The sequence below is a fragment of the Ananas comosus genome, linkage group 24 (assembly GCF_001540865.1).
Source record: "Ananas comosus cultivar F153 linkage group 24, ASM154086v1, whole genome shotgun sequence".
Lineage (NCBI taxonomy): Eukaryota > Viridiplantae > Streptophyta > Magnoliopsida > Poales > Bromeliaceae > Ananas > Ananas comosus.
In genome coordinates, this window is record NC_033644.1 from 5,770,627 (window position 1) to 5,790,389 (window position 19,763).

General features: G+C 43.2%; 1 protein-coding gene across 1 annotated transcript; it reads left to right on the plus strand.

Moving 5' to 3' along the window:
* On the plus strand, positions 16,999–17,946 carry LOC109728660 (hydroxyproline O-galactosyltransferase GALT3-like). The gene has a single exon (XM_020259131.1). It carries the CDS (start codon positions 16,999–17,001, stop codon positions 17,944–17,946), a length of 948 nt encoding a protein of 315 aa, XP_020114720.1.

Consider the following 19,763-nt stretch of genomic DNA (forward strand, 5'->3'; position numbering starts at 1 on the left):
TCTTATTACAAATTTTTGGATAAATATGATACAAAAATTTATATTAATTTGAAATAACTATTAAAAATAATTGTTATGTGAATTTGTACGTCCACTCAACTAGTAATTAAAAATATATATACTGAATGGTGAATAAAAATTATATACATGGAATAATTTATATTTAGATGTTTTTAGATTTGAATTTTATTTGAGAAATAATAGAGTTCCCCATGTCACAAAAACTCTTACTATGTCAAGGAACGGAAGAAAGGAAGAGAGAAGACACTACATAGATTTGGAAGGTGAAAATACTAGAGAAAGTAAAGATCTTTGTTTAGCTCGTATTGAGAAAAAAAGTATTTACATATGGTAATCTACAAAAAAAAAAGGAGGTTGGCAAGGGGAGCAAAATTGTGTGCTCTATGCTGTTGAATGTGAGACTATAGACCATCTATTCATGAATTGTGTTTGTGCCAAATACTTGCTCTTCCGTCTGCTACCTAATTCTGATGCTATATTAAGCAACATGGCGATAGAGGACCTTTGAGAAGTATGTTGAATGCAGACAAATACTACAAAAAGGATGAAAGATCTTCTAATGTTTACCGTGGTGTGGTGGCTTGTGTTGTTGAAGAAAAATAACAAAATATTCCAAAATTGGAGAAACAATATAGACCGTACCCTAAACGAAATTCACAAACTAAGGGAGCTTTGGGAAGATCACTATAGTAGCCGAAGGTAGTTGATGTATCATGATCTGTATCACTGTCAGTCTTATTTTCGTTTTTGATTTTTGGTTTTTATTTTTTTTCAAGGCTCCGTTGTGTCACGGCCTTAAAGTTTGCAAAGCCCGTGCGGCGCCCGCCTTCCTGCTCGAAGATGGGCAAGCCTAGCTCCTTGTTGAGCCTGGACCTCCGCTCCCTACGACTAAGTATGTAAAAAGAAGAGAAGAGAGGGGCAGAGGTTTTTGAAAAATGTACTCCACTACTTCGAAAAAATAGGACTACAATACACAACTCCTCTTGTGTTTCTACCTCCACTTTGGCCTTAGCCAACCTTGCTACTTATAGGCACCTAGATACAATAAATCTAGCCTACATGTCACATCCCGGGGTCCCTTTTTTATTTAAAGTAAAGCGGAAGTGCCCATATTTTTTTTTTATTTTTTTTTATTTTTTTAACCTTGACCCCTAGGGTATGCCAGATCCGCCACAAATACAGGGAGTCCACTGTTCACACGGACAGAGTCTCCCCTGTATTTGCACGGCGTCCTACAAGTACAAGATACAACTTTACTATACCAAATACAACCACACATATGAACATCCACAGATAATCATACACCATTCACAACCATATTTATTTTATCACGAATATTCATAATTTATATCTATCAGTTTAAAATGTTTCCTACCCGAAAACTCGTTTTGAAATACTAAGAGTCATGAAAACCAATAAAATCTTTTCAAAACCGTTTCCCACACGGAAACCATTTTCTTTAAAACACGCTACCACGAGGGGTAGAAAGCCGTTTTCATCTCAAAGAAAACCATAAGTTCTTTAATTCGTTTATCCAAGTAAACAAAAACCAACTGAACCAATATGTCTAAGTCATATCATCAGAAATAAAGAGGGTAGCAACTAAGCCAAACAAACCGGGTCGGAAGCTCTATCGACCGCTACGAACATGTCTCACGTCTCGTCTCAACTCTCACAGCCCGCAATACTTGAAAAAATGGTGGGGGAGGTGAGAACATGTAAACATGTCTCCCCTCCCAGTGGGTACCGCAAACCGACAAAGGCGAGGAGAACTCACCGGATTAGGAAGAGATAAATAAGGTTATGAGCAGATATAACAAATACAGTAGCCATAAACTGAAAGGAGTTAGAACAATAACAGAATAGATAACTACCACTACTGTAAAGAAGAACTGAAAGCATACATGGATATCAAAACTATAGTAGCAAGATAAGTGTAAAGAAAGAACTGTAAGTATGCATGCAACGACCGCTACTATAGTCATATACGTCAACCGGATGTGTAGACCAAATATACTCAATCTGAAATCTTTGCTCTGTTGGTCCGCACCGCAGACCTCAAGCGTGTGCCCACTGCCACTCTACCATGCATATAACCCCTCTTGGGCTCACGGGTTGGCACCTGCAACCACTTTTCCGGAAAAGAATACCTAGCCGTGGTGGATCAGACCGCTGGTGTTCGTGAAATGCGAACGAATCTCGAGCGATCAATGCTGATATGCTCAATGGCCAATCGTCGGCAACCAGCCGACACTCACCGCCCCTCGGGGCAAACCGACCAATAGGTCATCAAACTGTAAGGAAGCACAAGAACCGACCACTCAGGTCAACTAGGATGGAACAACTCAACATCCTCTCAAAGGTATGCAAGTACTGCTCAATGTCAACTAAATGTATGCACAATAACCGACTAATAAGTCACAGGGATATCACATCACGAATCGATATAATTCAGAACTAACCGTGAGCCACTAGCTGACAATCCTATCCCTCAGGGTACACCGACCTCATAGGTCATCAAACGACAAGAGTCACGAAACTGACCGACTAGGTCACATACATGTCAAATAATGGATCTGAGTAAACTATAATCCTCCATCGGTAATGACTAGCCGACAATCCCACCCCTGAGGGTATACCGACCTCAAGGGTCCTCAAACAGCAGGAGTCAAGGAACCGACCAAATAGGTCACAGTACTAGATACCAAAACCGACCAACTATGTCACAGATCTCACAAGCAATCATAAACTAGCTCTACTTCTACTCATGATACTAGACATACAAACAACCAAGTAGAGCGTAACAAGAATACAAAGGTGTTAGGGTCAACATAATATATATGCGCAGGATAGTAACAAGAGAGCAAGGGTAAGAAGATATCACCGAGCGTGTACCACTGTACCGACTTCGGATCGAAGTACCCACCTGTAAGAATAGTGTGCCTGTCTCCTGATTGCCAAAGAACGTCAACCGGACCTAAGGAGGGTCCACCGGGTTAGTATCTAACTCCCATATATGAAACACTACTCACAAACCCACCTGCAAAACCCATGGGAATCGGTTTTCCAAAACGATTATCGTAACTTACCGGAAGTCCCGAAAATCGCACTGGGACTACGCCGGGACCCACAAACTGTCCCGGAACACACCGACTCGTGCTATGAGTCATTCGCTGCCACTAAACACAAATATTCATACGACATGGCAGTAAACATACCGCCTCACATCGAAACGATTATCGTCGGATAATCGTTCCGATCCAGGTTCCCGGAAATGTCCAATTCAACACCGGAACCCACCGCCACTCGCCTACCGTTTTTGAACCATCGAAATGACGCGGTTGATCAGTCAACAAGGCTTAGCGACATAACAAATTATTATCACTAGGCACCTTCGAAAGAATTTCAAACCGACAACACGTTCCGTCAGTGAGTTTCGCCGAAAAATGCACCGAAATCAACATTTGATTTTCGAAAAAGCCCAGGGCCTTGGACAATCAGTCAAGAGGTCACCCGCGGTCTTTACACACTACCCACAGCAGCCACGAAGTGCACAATTGTACAAAAGTCCCTGCAAATATCTAAAATCACATCATTTTATGTGATTTTCGGGGTTTTACGGCTCGACAGTGCAAACCAAGGACCTTCAAGCCTGGCCGAGACACTCGCTGATAGGTCTCAACGTGCCAGAGGCCGTGCTCATGATTCGGAGCATGGTCGACCACTGCGGAGAGCGTGGGAGAGATGCAAAGATCTGCTAGCTACGCGCACAGCATGAAAAGCATGTTTATCTCGCAACCCAGAGGCTTTCTGACCCCAACGAAGGTGGCCACGATGATCAGCACTGATCAAGGATCATCATACTCATCTTCGGAAGCCTCGGGGTGGCTTCAAGTCACTGGAATAGTGACCCGAACCCGAGACAGTGGCACAAAATAGGTACACTAAAGCTTACCGGACCATGGGGAGCTCGGGCACGACCGGCGGTGTCCGGGAGGCGGGCGCGCCGGCAGAAGGAGGGTGCTAGCGACGGAGGAAGGCCGGGGCGCGCAATGGCCGGTGACGGCAGGCGGCCGCGGCGATGGGCAATGATGCCCTAGCCGCACAACCCGAGGAGTGGATTGGCTTAGCCCGATTGATAGGGAGCTCCGGCGGCGGGGTAGCCAGCGGTGGACGGGTGCGGCCGGCCAGGCAGAGCCGGTGTTCACGCTGGCCGGTGGCGGAAGGCAGCGGCGGCTGCGGTGGCGCATCCCAAGCCCGTACGGGCTTGGCTCTGGCTCGGCTAAACGCAAAGGCCATGGCGGCGGCCGGAGAGCCTCGAGGCGGCGACGACGGGCCGCCGGAGACCTAAGAGAGGCGACAAGGTCGGCCCCGAGCTGCGGCAGCGCAAAGGGAAGGGATTGGATCCGCCTCAGCTCGGAGTTGCCCAGGTAGGCCGCAGGCTGCCAAGGCGGCGACGGCGGCGCGCAGGGACAATGGAGACCGGCGGACGGAGTCGCCGGACATCGATGGAGGGTGGCACGGCTGGTTCCAGGCGGGGGCAGCACGCGGGTTAAGTTCTAGCTTGGGCTCGGCCCGAGCTAACCCAGCTCGGCCGTAGGGAGCTAGCGACGGCGGCGGCGGCCTGTGGGGACGGCGGCGACGCGCACAGGGAGGTCACCGGGGGTCTAGGAGGGCGACGGGGCCAACCTTGGGCGGCTGTCACGGGGTTAGCTTTTTCGCCTCAAAAATCCCCGCGCGGCGCCCAAGTGTCGCACACCCGAGCCAGCCTTCTCGAGTCCCTTACACGGACAAGTCTCCCAGACTTAACAGCGGAATACCAATCCAAGCATTTTGCCAAGCTTGCTCCTCCACGAGACTTACAGCCCGACCCTTCGCCTGTAATCGAACCCCTCGTCGAACTCCCCGAGTTCCCAACGAGCAACCCCAATACCGAGGTTGGCCACCAAGCTAGGTGCATCCCGTCTTGCCAACCGATCTCTCCTCGAGAGTGCTTCACAACCGAATGCCTTGCTGCCTTCGTCGCCAGCCCAAGGATATTACAAGTTCTCCCCCAACTTGTACAACATGAGTATAGCCAAGCGTCTCGCCTCCCACGCGTTTCGCTCCCGCGACTCCATCCGCACGCCTCAAGCGTCGAGGTCCGGGCTTCGCGACATCGCATGCCACGAAGGGCACTCATAACCATAAGTTCCTTCATGTCTTGCCTTATGCGCCTGACAACGCCCATGGCCATACCGCCTATGCGGCCTGCTCGCTCGGTCCAACGGCTTACCTCCGAAAAGCCACCCAAGTGTGCGCCACAAGCTTGCTTGCCCCCAACATCAGCACCTCAGTGCGACACCCCGCACGTCCATGCTTCGCACCTCCGTGCTTCGCATCCGACCCGTGCGGCCCTCGTGTCCCATCGCTCCTGACAAGGGAACCAACAAGTCCATACCGTGCTTCTCGACCGTCTCAACGACCCTCGCTTTGCCACGGCGCTCCGCGCCCTTGACCCCCATAGGTTCGCCTCATAAGGCCCCATACAAACGAACCGGCCTCACTCCGCATCGCTAGCCACTGGCCCCTCCTTGGCTCGACCACGCCTGGCCGCTTACACCATTGGTCCAGTCTCTCAAGGTTCACTATACGGATACCGATACCGCTTGCCTCCTTGGGTTCCGCCCCTCGAGTCTCGTAGGCCACCCACCTTACGAATTCTCCCTCGGCGTGCCTCCCTTTAGCGTTCCTATTGAGTCCCGCCTCCTTGGCCTTCGTGGGCGCCGCGCCCCACGAATCCCCGCTCGGCACACTTGCCTTCGCGAGCCTTGTCCTTTACGGAGGACCGTCCGTCGCTAGACTATCCCTCATCCGCTCGTACGCTCCACTACAGAGATCCAAGCCGGCATAAGGTAGCGCAAGCGATCCTAGGGAGGAAGCCTCCCGGTATTCCCCGCTTCCGTAATGTCGTCGACCTCTCGCGTCTCCGACATTACCCTAGGCCCGTGTCCCTTCAACCGTCCATTAACCGGCTACACGGAACGCTAGGCTTGGCTACTCCGCTAGCCAAGGGACGACCCATGTCCTATGGGTCGACAAGGGAGTCGGGGACCCATGTCCTATGGGTCGACGGGGGAGTCGGGGCCACTTACGAAGTGTCCACCCCTCCTCTAATACCCTTACGAGGCATCCACTCCTTTGGCACCCCGGGGGTACAAAGGTGCTCACCGAGGGGTATGTTTTCAAGCCCTGCATGCGGCACCTATTTCCAAGTCATGGCACGGGCCATTGCTAGGGAATTGCCTCCGTTGACTTGACAGCGACTCCTACCTGACGGAACGCCTCAACTCCGCAACTCCATAATTTCGTCAACCCAAATGCCTATCAAGTATGGCCCCCAAAGGTGTCACGGTCGAGACCCAGCGATCGACCCGTGACACGGCGGTGACTCGCGGGCCACGAGTTCAATAGAGCTCGGCCCGAGCTGGCCGAAGTAGGCCGCGGGTCGCCCAGGCGGCGACGGTGGGGCACGCGGACGGCGGGGACGGTGCCGAAAGTGGGGCCTCGGCCGAGGGAGGTGGCACGAGGGTGAGATCTAGCCTGGTTGATCTCGGGCAGGGTGAAGGAAGGATGAGGGAGAGAATGTGATGAAGAAAGTTAGGTTTCAACTGCCGGCGGCGTGCGCAGGTGGTCGGAGCGCGTACGACAAAGGCTGGGGAGGGAGCTATAGACGGCTAGGAGGTTAGCTGAGGGAGATGACCTCTAGGGTTAGGGTTTCACGCACGAAACCCTAAAGCCAAAATATATACCAAGTGAAATTTTATAGGAAAGTCCTCCAAAGAAGAATGTTTTTAGCCAGGTCCCTCCCAGCACGTGCAATATGCGCGAACGTACCCTCATGTCTGATCACGTGCAATTTGGTACATAAAATATTACGACTTTTGCGAAGTTTTCGATTTGTCACTTTCGACCCCTTCCCGATCATCATGCAATATTCGGCGATCCATTCATTTGATTTCCGAACGGATTGTGCCAGCGCGTTCAGCACGACCAAGTTATCAAACTCACAGTTTTGTTTCATTCAATTTGGTCGCCAATTCGCGGGGAAAGTCATCATCTCTCCGATTTTCCAAAACTCTCTTAGTGATAAAAATCCTTTTTCCTCGAAAATCGTGCATCAAATATGAAATCGCTATGAACGGAGTCCGATACGCGCCAGAAGCCAATTCTCCTCATCAGCCTCTCCGGAAAGCCGGAGTTACTATTCATTTTAAGTGATTAGTATTGATCGCGTAACTTCTCTATTCTAACTCGTTTTCTCCTGAAACTTGACGAGTGCTTATGTAATTAAATTACACACAAAAATATCGTCAACAGAGAGTTTAGCTACACTGCCAAAACCTCAGTCCTTACACTACACTAACTCACCACTAAGCACACATTAAAATACACATTAACTCACCCACTATCACATAGTAATGAACCCTCATGAATACCTAATGAATGCAAGGTGATCTAATGGGCTGCCAATGTCCTTTGGGTTTTCACTAGTAGTTATGGAGGTATTAATTGTAGTAGTTACAAGCCTTTTCATCTCCCATAATAGACTGCTGGTTTAGTGCCCCTTTGGCTGCCTACTTAGCGAAGTTGGGCTAGGGACTTGGTCGGACTGAATAATCACTAAGTCCCTGACATTCTCCCCTACCTAACATGCAGACGCCCTCGTCGTGCACCAAGCCTCTCTGCATAGCCTTGCTCGCAATCCATTGTGCCTTTGCGCCCGCGCGGCCTTAAGCCTTGCTATCGCAGTCCCCGTTCACTTCTGTACCAGCTCCCAATGCCTTGCCCCTTTGAGCGTGAACACCAGCTAGCTCGCTGCGCGAAAAATTTTATCATTGAGCCCAAACTGTCGAGTGTGCCTGCCCTCCAAGACACGCACGCACATGCCACCAAGTTGCGGGATGCTCCTTGATCCCCTCGGGTCCTTCTTAGCTTTGTGCTTGACAGAGCGACACGCCCCTCGATTGGGTGCTAGTTGTTTCTGCATCTCTTGAGACTTAACAGTCTAACCCTCACCGAGGCTCTCCTCCGAGAGGTCCTTAGCCTTCCTGCACTTCACCTTCCCACAAAGCTATAAGGTTGTAAGGGTCTGATCATTCATCGATGGGGCTGGGCTTTGGTTGCACCCCTTTGCGTCCCCTGTATTATGACACTCTCCCCCACCTTTGGCCTCACTTGCCTTAGTGGTTTGCCATGATCACTCTCAGTTCGCTTGAGTAGTGCCTCCCTCGTCTTGAGGTCCTCGACCTCCTTGACCTAGGCACCAATGTCCTAAAGCAGTATATTTCATGCATCCCGCTCGTCGTTGCCATAGAAAATATCCGCCTTGAACTTGTCCAGACGACGGCGGAATGTTGTTATGCTGCAACAATAGCCTTCTCTATCAAGTGAAGCCTCTCATCCAACAAACTCATAGTTTGCAGAAATGTAGAGGACTGCTCCTCTATTCTCGTTGTAACATCCTCCTGCCCTGCAACCTCGCATGGTACTTTAAGGATGCAGCCTCCTTCGCTAGTGCCTGCGGCTCCTTTCTCCTTTCCCACTTGGTCTGCTTCAGAGGCTCAGTAGTTACATCAATGACAGCAGCATCTGATGACGACATGGTTACTCGCTCTAACCGGCTCTGATACCAACTGTCACGGCCTTAGCATTTTTGCTCGCAAAGCCCATACAGCGTCCGCCTTCCTGCTTGAAGATGGGCAAGCCTAACTCCTTATTGCTAGCTTGAACCTACACGCCCTATGACTAAGTATGCAAAAAATAAGAGAAGAGAGAGATAGAGATTTTCAAAAAACTAAGTACCATCATTATTTAGAAAAACTGGACTACAATACACAACTCCTCTTATATCTCTACCTCTACTTTGGCCTTAGCCAATCCTTCTACTTGTAGACTCCTAGATACAATGAATTTAGCCTACACTAACTCACCACGAAGCAAACATTAAAATACACATTAACTCACCCACTATCACATAGTAATAAGCCTAAAGCTGTCCAAAATACCCGATATACCATACCCGATCCGGACCCTACTCAGACCCTGCTAGACCCAAACCGGACTTGCTAAAAAATGGATAGTATACGGATAACAAAAATTATCCATTAAAGTTTCAAGTATGGTCCAGATATATTATATCCATACCCGACTTGGACCCAACTCGAACCTGATTTTTTGATGTGTAGGGTTTGAAAGAGTTTCCAAATCCGGACCCGAAATTGGACTCGGACATAGACCCAGTGAAATACCTGATAGTAAATAAAAATATTTGAAGTTGAGGGATCAATTTTAATAGGACTTATAGATGAAGGGTCTGTATATTTTCATCATAATGAAAACCTTAGTCGCTCTATTTACACTCTTTTTTTTTTTAACTCATATATTTTAATTCTAGGGGTTTATTACTTGAATCTTTCTTTTGAGCGAATTTTGTTGGACTGAAACTAATTAGAACACGAGTTTTTTTATAGTGACAGGTTGATGGTTTGTCCATATACTGCTTAATAAAGTTTATAAAAAAATATATGCATACAGGTATCTGTACCCGATCTAGACTCGATCAATACCCGATCTATATCCGATCTTAAGTGGGTAATATATGGGTAGTTACTATCCAAACCCGCTCAAAGACTCGATGGGTATATTATTAACTTAAGTATCTAGACCCGGATCCGATCCGAAGTTAAATGGGTAGGATATATATATATTTTTTCCTATCCATTTCTTTTTGGGGTACGGGTATAGTATATCAACTACTCAAATCCGATCCAATCCAGGGACACCTTTAAATGAGCCCTCATGAATTCCTAATGAACGCAAAGTGATTCCAAGAGTTGCCCATGTCCCTTGGATTCTGCTGGCAGTTATGGAGACATTAATTACAACAGTTATATGCCCTTTTATCTTTCATAAAAGGCTGCTGGTTTTGTACTTCTTTGGCTATCTACTTAGCGAAGTTGGGCTAGAGACTTGGCCGGACTGGATAATCACTACGTCCCTGACAGTTGGCTCACTAATGTAGTTTAGTTCATACTCTTATTGAATGAAGTGAAAAGCGTGCTACCTTTCTCTCCGAAAATGAAAAAGAAAATAGAAAGAAAGGAAAGAAAGAGGACCGCACGTATGTTGAAACTAGCTAGCTAGGCACCTAATTGGCAACAAGAACATGTGCCCCACTACTTAAGAAGAACCCATTTCCTTTACATTTGTTTGAGGAATAATTAAGAAAACGAACCGCAACGGGCGGAATCATGGTATCAATGGAATCAAAAAGCAACAACTAGGCCTTTTCAATTGTTTCCAACTTGGTTTGGATAGAAAAATATAATTTGGGCTAATATGTAAGAAAAGAGGAAAAAGCATGCATCGGAATAGAACGCTTAATTGAATTATCATCTATTTGATGATTGTTCTATATTCTAATCTTTTTAATTTATTCAAATGCAATCATACAATTAGAGAGTTCATAAGAATATTTTATGTGATCGACATTGCTATATTTCTATTAAACAAGTGGTTAGGTCAAAAATTTTATAATTGAAGAGAAATCAATTGACACTACAACAGAATTGGGTTATAGCAACACATGTTTGGGACACTTTTGTGTAAGTGTCCCATTTATACCAAAACTTAAAAAAAATCTACTAATGCCTAAATAAAAAGCCCAATCCAACCAAAAATAAAAGATTACTCTACTCAACCCACCCCACCCAGCCTATTTGGTCCGATTACAAACAGAAAAGAAAAAAAAAAAAGAAAAATCGATTATCATCTGCTCTTCTCCCCTTACCCAATCCACTGAAATTCTAGACGAAGAGCCCTTCCCTCTACTCATCCTCCGCTACCGCAGTCAACGAGGTAGAGTTCTGGCGGTTGCTAAATACTTAAATAAGTATTAGTAAATAAGCAGCACTCTTTTTGGTTTATACCGACACTCTTTAACTGTCACTATATACCTAGCGACCTCACATATAGCAACACTTTTTAAAAGTGTAGGTAATTTAGGCAGCAGCACTTGTTTTGACCTGTACCGATATTTAAAAGTGTCGCTATAGACCGTTTTTGTTGTAGTGTGATTTAATTGAAGAGTGATCTTATCTATTATTTTGTTTTTAATTTAACATAATAGTGGCAAAGAGCTCTTTACGTCTGATACTTTAATTATCATTAAGGGCAAACTTATGTCCAATTGTTATTAATTTGATTACTCAGTTTATCTTTAATCTCTTAATTTTATGGATAATTAATTTAATATGTAACCCTACTATGTTTTGAAATTGCGAATTCACCTCTGTAAAGCTTTTATTATAAAAAATATTCTTCTGCAATTGCAAAAGTACAAATTTGTTCCTTCGTACAGGTTTAATCATCGTTAGCCGATCGACCAATAAACTTTCATGATCAGCACTGTTAGACCTTTAAATTTACGATTTATGTTTATTTAGAATGACATAGTGTTACTATGAAAACATTAAAAATGATATATGATGTTAAATATCACTAAAAAGATAGTTATTAATTTAAGAGTAAAATGGATATTTCGTGGAAGAATCCTAATTCTAGCCAGTAAACTAATGGCAAGAGATACATGTGATAACTACGTAACTTTGAAGGGATACGTTTNAGTAACATTAGAAAATATAGAGAAGAAATACCAATATATTAACAAAAGTTCTGAAACAGGAATTCATTTACTACAAAATGTGGAGTAAATTAATACAGGAGTTCATAGAAATAGTAGTTAATAGAAACAGGAATTCATTCGCTACAAAAGATAGAGTAATTTAATACAACTAAGTACTACTTTAACTATAGTATTTGGTCAGGATGATAATTGAAATGTGATTAGTACTTCCCAGATATTCTTGAAATAGCATAACAAAACAATTGTTGCAACATTTTCTGCCGTGTTAATCTACACTTTTCTTCGTAACTTGATTCGGAACTTTCCATGTAACTACAAAACAGAGTACAGTATAAGTAATTTTTCTTATTCATTTTTCAATGCAATGTGAACTTCTAATTGATTCATTCTTGCCTGCGTGATCTTTTTCGACTATTTGATTGTTCTTCAGATATCTCTGGGCTAGCCTGCAAGCTGTTGACGAAAACAATAAAGAAAATTCCCGAATGCAATAACTCAGTCAATGTAAGATAGCTTGTATGGGTATTTTGTACTGTGCCATTGCCCATGATCATGTCCAAGTACTTGGTGTTCGGCCACACGCGCCGCACGATCCCCTCCCAGTTGTTAACATTCAAATACACTAAATTGCAAAACAATCCACACATACACATAGAGAATCGCAAAATAATCCAACTCTATGATAATTTGATACTAAAGGAAAAAATACAAAAAAAAAATTTTTAAAAAAAGGGGGTAAAGAGAGGAACTGGACCTGATCGCGGGAAGGGGTGAACTAAATATCATGTACATGTAGAAGCATCTCATCATCTATGCTGTTTCTGATGAGATCAATGCATTAAATATGAAATGGTTATATTAATAAAAAAAGATTGTACAATTGTATTCAATTATGTAACTTTCTGTCAAATTGTGCTCAGAGGATGTTTCAGAATATGCATTTACCTTCTTCACATATAAAATCTTAGGAGAATACAAATTGATTGCATTTATCAGGGAAGGAAATAAAATAAAGAACTTATATTTATTGAGTTTCTGGAGAACATGCAGCTTCTAAAAGGGAAATATACTTTATTTAGAATTTTGATGTTTCTTATGTTTTTTAACATTTGTTTCGATTTTCTTTTCACTAAAACTTTCAACTTTTCTGGGTACTATTGTACATGTCATCTACTTCTTCCACTAATACTATATTAGAACTAAAATGCAGTCCACCTAATTATCAATCCGACAGAAGCCAAGAGGAAAATCTGCCGGGTATACCTTTTTCTTTTTCATCATCACTTTTGCTGCAGCCTGCAAAGAACAGATAGATAACAGAAAAATAGATGATTCAATATCTTAATATAGCTGACTTATTATGCTGAATTAAGATTATGGAAATACACACCTGCGTACAGAGAAAGACGCTAGTAGGATTTAGGTCAATTACTTCTTGCCACTGTGACTTCTTCATTCTCATCTACAATGTGTTCCCCTCGTAATTCCTAATTAAATGATTTATTTTGGTCTCTCTTCACCAAAAGGTATCATGAATTTACTGAAACTGAAACACAGAGAAAGTCAATTACCAATTACCTGTGCATTATTTACTAAAATGTCAACTGTTCCCCATGCATCAACGGCTCGGCGCTAAAGTCAAACCCGTCGGCGTAGTGCCCGCACTTGGTGGAGACGACGATCTCCTCCCGCCGCGCCCCGATCTCCTTGAGGCACTTGCCCAGCAGCGAACCTCGAAGCTTATACAAAGAAGGAGATCTAGGGCTAGAGTTAAGGATACGGACAGGGAGGTGTCGAAGAAGTTGATCCCGAGGTCGAGGGCGCGGCGCACGGCAGCGATGGCGGCGGCAGGGGAGACGTGGTGCTCGAGGCGGCTGTTGTTGTTGCGGCGGAGGTGGTCGAGAAAGGGGTCCTCAAGGGCATCGAAGGTTAGTGGGAAGGGCCGAAGGGGATGGTAGTGGAGGAAAGTAAGGTGGGCGCACATCAGCGCGAGGTCAGGGAGCGAGGAGAGGTGTTTCGGGAAGGAGGATAGAGGAGGGAAGAGAAGGAGCATGGACGGGCGCATGTAAGAGAGAGTGAAAGGGCAGGTAAATGGGCAGATGAATGAAAAAATAAATTAAGAGGGAGGAGACTGAGGGACGAATGAGATGAAGAGAAAGGGGAATGTGAAAAGTCTCTAAAAAAAAAAAACTGACCATCTAATTAAATAAGAAAAGAGAAAATAGGCTCTATTAAAAAAATATTATTTTGTAGTTTAAGAGAAGAGGTGGGACTTTTTTTTCCTTGAAATACGGAGAGGGCTTGAATCCCACGGGGATTAATAGTAGTTATAGATATGTAACCCTACTATGTTTTGAAATTGCGAATTTACCTCTATAAAGCTTTTATTATAAAAAATATTCTTCTGCAATTGCAAAAGTACAAATTTGTTCCTTCGTACAGGTGCATGTAACCATCGTTAGCCGACCAATAAACTTTCATGATCAGCACTGTTAGACCTTTAAATTTACGATTTATGTTTATTTAGAATGACATAGTGTTACTATGAAAACATTAAAAATGATATATGATGTTAAATATCACTAAAAAGATAGTTATTTAAGAGTAAAATGGATATCCAGTAAACTAATGGCAAGAGATATATGTGATAACTACGTAACTTTGAAGGGATACGTTTGATAACTAAAATATTGTTTTGTTCGAGCATAAGTGATTCTTGCTTATTCTTGGAATATGTATAACTTCTAGCGCAAACAGAAATTAAACAAATTTTGTGTTTTGGAGGAGAATCAAGATATTGAGAGGAATAAAAAAAAATTTTGCTTTTGGGTAATTGGATTGAAATAGTAGGAATAATAGTAATTATGATTAAAAACAAAATTAATTTATCTATATAATAAGCATCTAAAGATTAATAAAACAATATTTTAACAAGTTCATAATTTAATTAATTAGTTACTATAGGAGATGACGAAGAATGATTGATGTTAATTAATGAATAACTATAAAAAATAAATCAGTACATTAATATTAATTAATTATTTAAGAATTTATATTTTTATTTAATATATTAATTTGATAAATTATTACAATATTAATTATTTAAATAATACAAATATCAATTAATGATTGAGTAAGCAGATCAAATTGTAAATTATTTAATTATATAATTAATTATAAATAATAAATTAATTACTATTTAAATACTTATTAATTAATAACTTAAATAATTAATTAGTTAATTATTAAAAAATAATTGCATTATTTAAGAATATTTTATAATTATTTATAACTTAATTTATACAGGAATAAAATAGAGAATAGCTTATTCCACCTAATGGATGGAATTACTATTCTTTTCTCGTAAGGGGTTATTCCGAAATAATTCGTTTAAGAGGGAAATAGTAATTCTTGGTATACTGCTAGGAAGAATAAAGAGAATATAAATCTTTTATTCTCCCTTCATTTCTTGAATCAAACTTGGCCTAAAGGATTTTATTACTTTGCAGGAATACATGCGCAGTTACTTTGTAGAAAGTAATGATCTAAAATGAATTCGAATTGCCTGTAAAACCGAATCGAGGCTAAGTCTACAACCAAAAAAGTGGTGTAATCTCCACACTCGCTTATCGAAAAATTGTACAATTTATCAACCCTTTTAATTTTATACAAGAAAATAATAATAATAATAATAATAATAATAAAAAAGTAGTAGAGAAAGAAATGTTTTTGAATAAAAGAAATTATTGAATTACAACCTAAAATGTGTTATTTATCTGGCACTCCTCTTTGATAATTCGTATGAATCATTAGTGCTTAACACTACCTTTCTTTTTTATTATTTTCGTTTTTCTAGGGGAAAAAAAATGACGGCTATAGATGGTCAACTCCACCAATAATGAAATGGTTGACCATATATACATATATGTAGGGGTGGAAACGAGCCGAGCTCGAGCGAGCTTACCTTGGCTCAAATTCGGCTTGAAATTAATTTCTAGCCTAAATTTAAGCTCAAGCTTGGATTGAAATTAATTCGAGCCGAGCTCGAGCGAGCCTAATTTCAAGTCGAGCGAGCTCGAGCCCTAAACGAGCCGCTTGAAAGTCTCAACATTATGCGATCAATAGTTTAATTTGTATAGAACATTATCTATAATTTGATACAAAAATATGTCTAATAGTTCAAAATACAAAATAATTATATGAAATATAATATTATAATATGAAAAAAAATATTTTATGAGTTGAATATCTAATTTTTTCAGTCTCACATGTCTTTTCTTCCGCCTTCAATCTCTATATTATTCATTTTCATTTATGCAGTCAAAAATAAATAAATTATATAGATAAATATTGGATTAAACTATCCAATCATATATAACTAAAATTAAAATTTTATATGAATAATAATTTTCTATTTTAAAAATATTCTGTATATTTTTTCAAGCATATAATTAATAGCAAGGTAGACAATGGCGGACATATGCTGTTACTTGGTAACTTGAAGGGCTTTCGGCTTGGCTACTTAGGGTGAGAGACAGAAAAAGAAAAAGAGAGAAACATATTGAAAATTTAGAGCTCTGTGAAAGAAAGAAAGAAAGTAAAAATATATAAATTTAGTAAAATTTTGATCTTTTATTTGTCTATTGGGTTTGTTTTTATGGGCCAACAACATTGGCCCAATTTTAACTAAACTAAGATTATTCACTCAGCCTATATATAATTAAAATATATTATATTTATATATTTTTTAATATATATATATATAGTGTAGAACTACTATGCTATCGAAAATATAGAGGATTTGATGTTTTCGAATTTTTAACCCTTTGATTAAGAATTGTATGGTTGGGATGATTGCGGTCCCCCTAGGATTAAATAATATCCCTAGGATTGAGTGGTCCCTACAAGGTAATATAATAATATTAATCCAAAAATAAGAATTGATTAAAGAGGTTGATCTAAGAATCAAAAAATCGAAAGCACCGGACCCTCTATACTTTCGATAGCATAGTAGCTCTACTATATATATATATATATTCAAGCTTTTCGAGCCTAATTCGAACGAGCCGAGTAATACTCATGCTCGGCTTGAAATGAATTTCAAGCCTTTTTTTTTGTTCAAGCTCGGCTCATTTAATTTCGAGTCGAGCTCGAGTGAGCCAAATATCGAGTCGAACGCGAGTCGAACGCGAGCCGGCTCGCTCATTTGCCAGCCCTACATATATGTAAGTTAACTGCTTAATTGTCCACAGAACTGCTCCGCATACCTTCAACACAACGACTACAGGAAAATGGAAAAGAAGATTACTTCTTCTTCCCCCTTCGCCAAACCATATCCATGGGCCATCACCCTCCTCCTCCTCCCCCCTTCGCTCCTCGCCCTCTCCTACCTCCTTCCCTATTCCGCTGACCTCCGCCTCCCATTCATCGTCACCTCCTGCGGCGGCCCCTCCCCGACCGCCACCACCAAGGCCACCCCAACAGCTGAACCCGATTTCCGCCTCCTCATCGGCATCCACACCGTCCCCGCCAAGTACCACCGCCGCCACGCCCTCCGCCTCGCCTACTTCCTCCAGCAGCAACCTACTGCCTCCCCCATGGCTCGCGTCAGCATCCGCTTCATCCTCTGCAACGTCGCCAAAGAAGAAGACCAGCTCATCGTCGCCCTCGAGATCATGCACCACGACGACATCATCATCCTCAACTGCACTGAAAGCGCGGAGCGGGGTAAGACCTACACGTACTTCTCCAGTCTCCCTGCCATGTTCGAAGGTGGCGAACGGCCACCTTACGACTACGTCATGAAGACGGACGACGACACGTACCTACGGCTTGACGAGTTGGTTAAGTCTCTTAAGGGCAAGGCGAAACGCAATGTGTACTACGGAACGGGTCTACCGTTCCAAGATAGGGAGCACCCTCCCTTCATGCTGGGGATGGGGTATATACTATCGTGGGACTTGGTGGAGTGGATCGCATCATCGGAAATAGCGAGAAATGAGCCGAACGGGATCGAGGATACGTTAACGGGGAAGTGGTTGAATAGCGGGGACAAGGCGAGGGTAAGGTATAACATGTTCCCTAAGATGTATGATTACAGAGGGGGAGAAGGGAATGATTTTGAGGCGGAAACCATTGCGGTGCATCAGTTAAAGGAGGACTTGAGGCTGGTGAGGACGTTGAAACACTTCAATGTTACCACGGGGCTCAAGGCTTCAAAGCTCTACCATATTCCTTAATGATTTTTTTTTCTTTATCTTAGGAGTTTTTTTTTTTTTTGTGGGCTTTTTTCCTGCTCTTTTTCTTGAGCATTTTAATTTTTATGCTTATCATGTTGGAGGCTCTGCTCGGCTGAGCCAAAAGGATAAGTAATCCCCCAACATTTAGATTTGTGCGATTTCTTTTCTTTTCTTGCTTATAGTTATTTCAATTTAGTAACACACTATATGAAGTAGGTTTTTTTTTTTTTTTTTTTTTTGAGAGAGAGGTTGGNACGAGACTTGGAGTTTCAGGTTGGAGATCATGTTTTTCTCAAAGTCTAGCCGTCCAGAGGGATACGCCGTTTTGAAGTACGTGGAAAGCTTAAACCACGGTTTGTTGGCCCTTTCGAGATATTGGAGCGTATGGGACCGGTGGCTTACAGGATAGCTCTACCCCCGCGACTTGCTGGCATCCATGATGTTTTCCACGTCTCAGCACTGAGGAGATACGTTTTCGACCCCTCTCACGTGATTGACTTCACTCCACTCGAGATTAGCGAGGATCTGAGATACGAGGAGCGACCGTTGCGGATTCTTGCTCGTGAGATGAAAGAATTGCGCAACCGGGTCATTCCGTATGTGAAAGTGCAGTGGAGCCATCACGAGGAGCGGGAGGCGACTTGGGAGCCTGAGACGGTGATGAGGGAAGATTATCCCTACCTGTTTGATGCCTAAGCAGAGGTATGTTTCAGTTTCGCGGACGAAACTTTTTATAGAGGGGGAGGATGTGAGATCCCTTGTGTTCAGCTGTGGAGGCTTGCCGATAGCTCTGGAGAGTGTCGGGACAAGTCCGAGTCGCGTTGGCGTCAAATAGACGTAAAACGGACTCCGTGCGACTCGAGGGCAGCTTATAGCGAAGATATCTGCAAAACTACAGATTTCTCTGCTTGCTGTACCGGTACAACCAGCGTGGCTGTACCGGTACAACCATCGCGCAGAGGTTTAGCAGCTCTCGGGTTGGCTCTTGTACCGGTACAAGAGCCCGTGTACCGGTACAAGGGGGTAGGTAGAGGGTTAATTTGGTAATTCCCTCCCTCGTTTGTCTCACCCCTTTTTCCCTCAGCTTATATACTGAGGAGAGGAGTTGAGAGAAGGGTTCATTGTTCCTTCGTCTCTCTCTCTCTCTAGTCCTGGTCGTGAGCAAGGAGAAGAGCTCGGATTTGTCGCTGACGTCGCGCCGCGAAGCCGTTCGGGTATACGGTTGGGATCGTAACGCTGCGAGGAAGCTAGGCGAGGGTGCGTTTTCACCGTTCTCGACGCCGTGTCGCTGTCTGATTAGCTTTTGAGGTGATTGTTCCGTTGCATTGCTTCAAGCATTGTCTTTTCGAGCTTGGTGCTGATTTGCAGAATTTCCAGCGTCGACCGTCGGTATTTCGGTTCGTACTCGGCGTAGGAGCGTCGGTTTTCGACGAGACTTGGTTCGTTGGATTTGAGACTGCAAGAGGAATCCGCGAAGCCCTTACTTGCTGGATTTGGTGAAGGTTAGCTTGGTCGAATCCTTGTTGTACTCTACTGCTGCGAAAACTAGACTGAAACGGTGAATTGTTTGGTGTAGAGCTTGGAGTTAGCGCGATTCTTGGGTTCGAAGGGCTACGATCGACCCAGCAGGTGGCGTCACAGCTGTGAGAGTGTACCGCTGCCAAGGGATAGCTTTTGAGGTGGACCAATGTTGTTTTGGGCGGTACCCACTGAGGACTACTTGTTTTTACAGTAGTTCTCACGCCCAGTTGTTACCTATGTTTTTGCAGAGCCACAGGTTTCGGCTGCTGCGCCTTCCGCGGACCAGGATCGAGGCA

What these genes read in the sequence shown, in the direction of transcription:
- LOC109728660 (XM_020259131.1), top strand. Translation starts at nt 16,999, where the DNA reads ATGGAAAAGAAGATTACTTCTTCTTCCCCCTTCGCCAAACCATATCCA.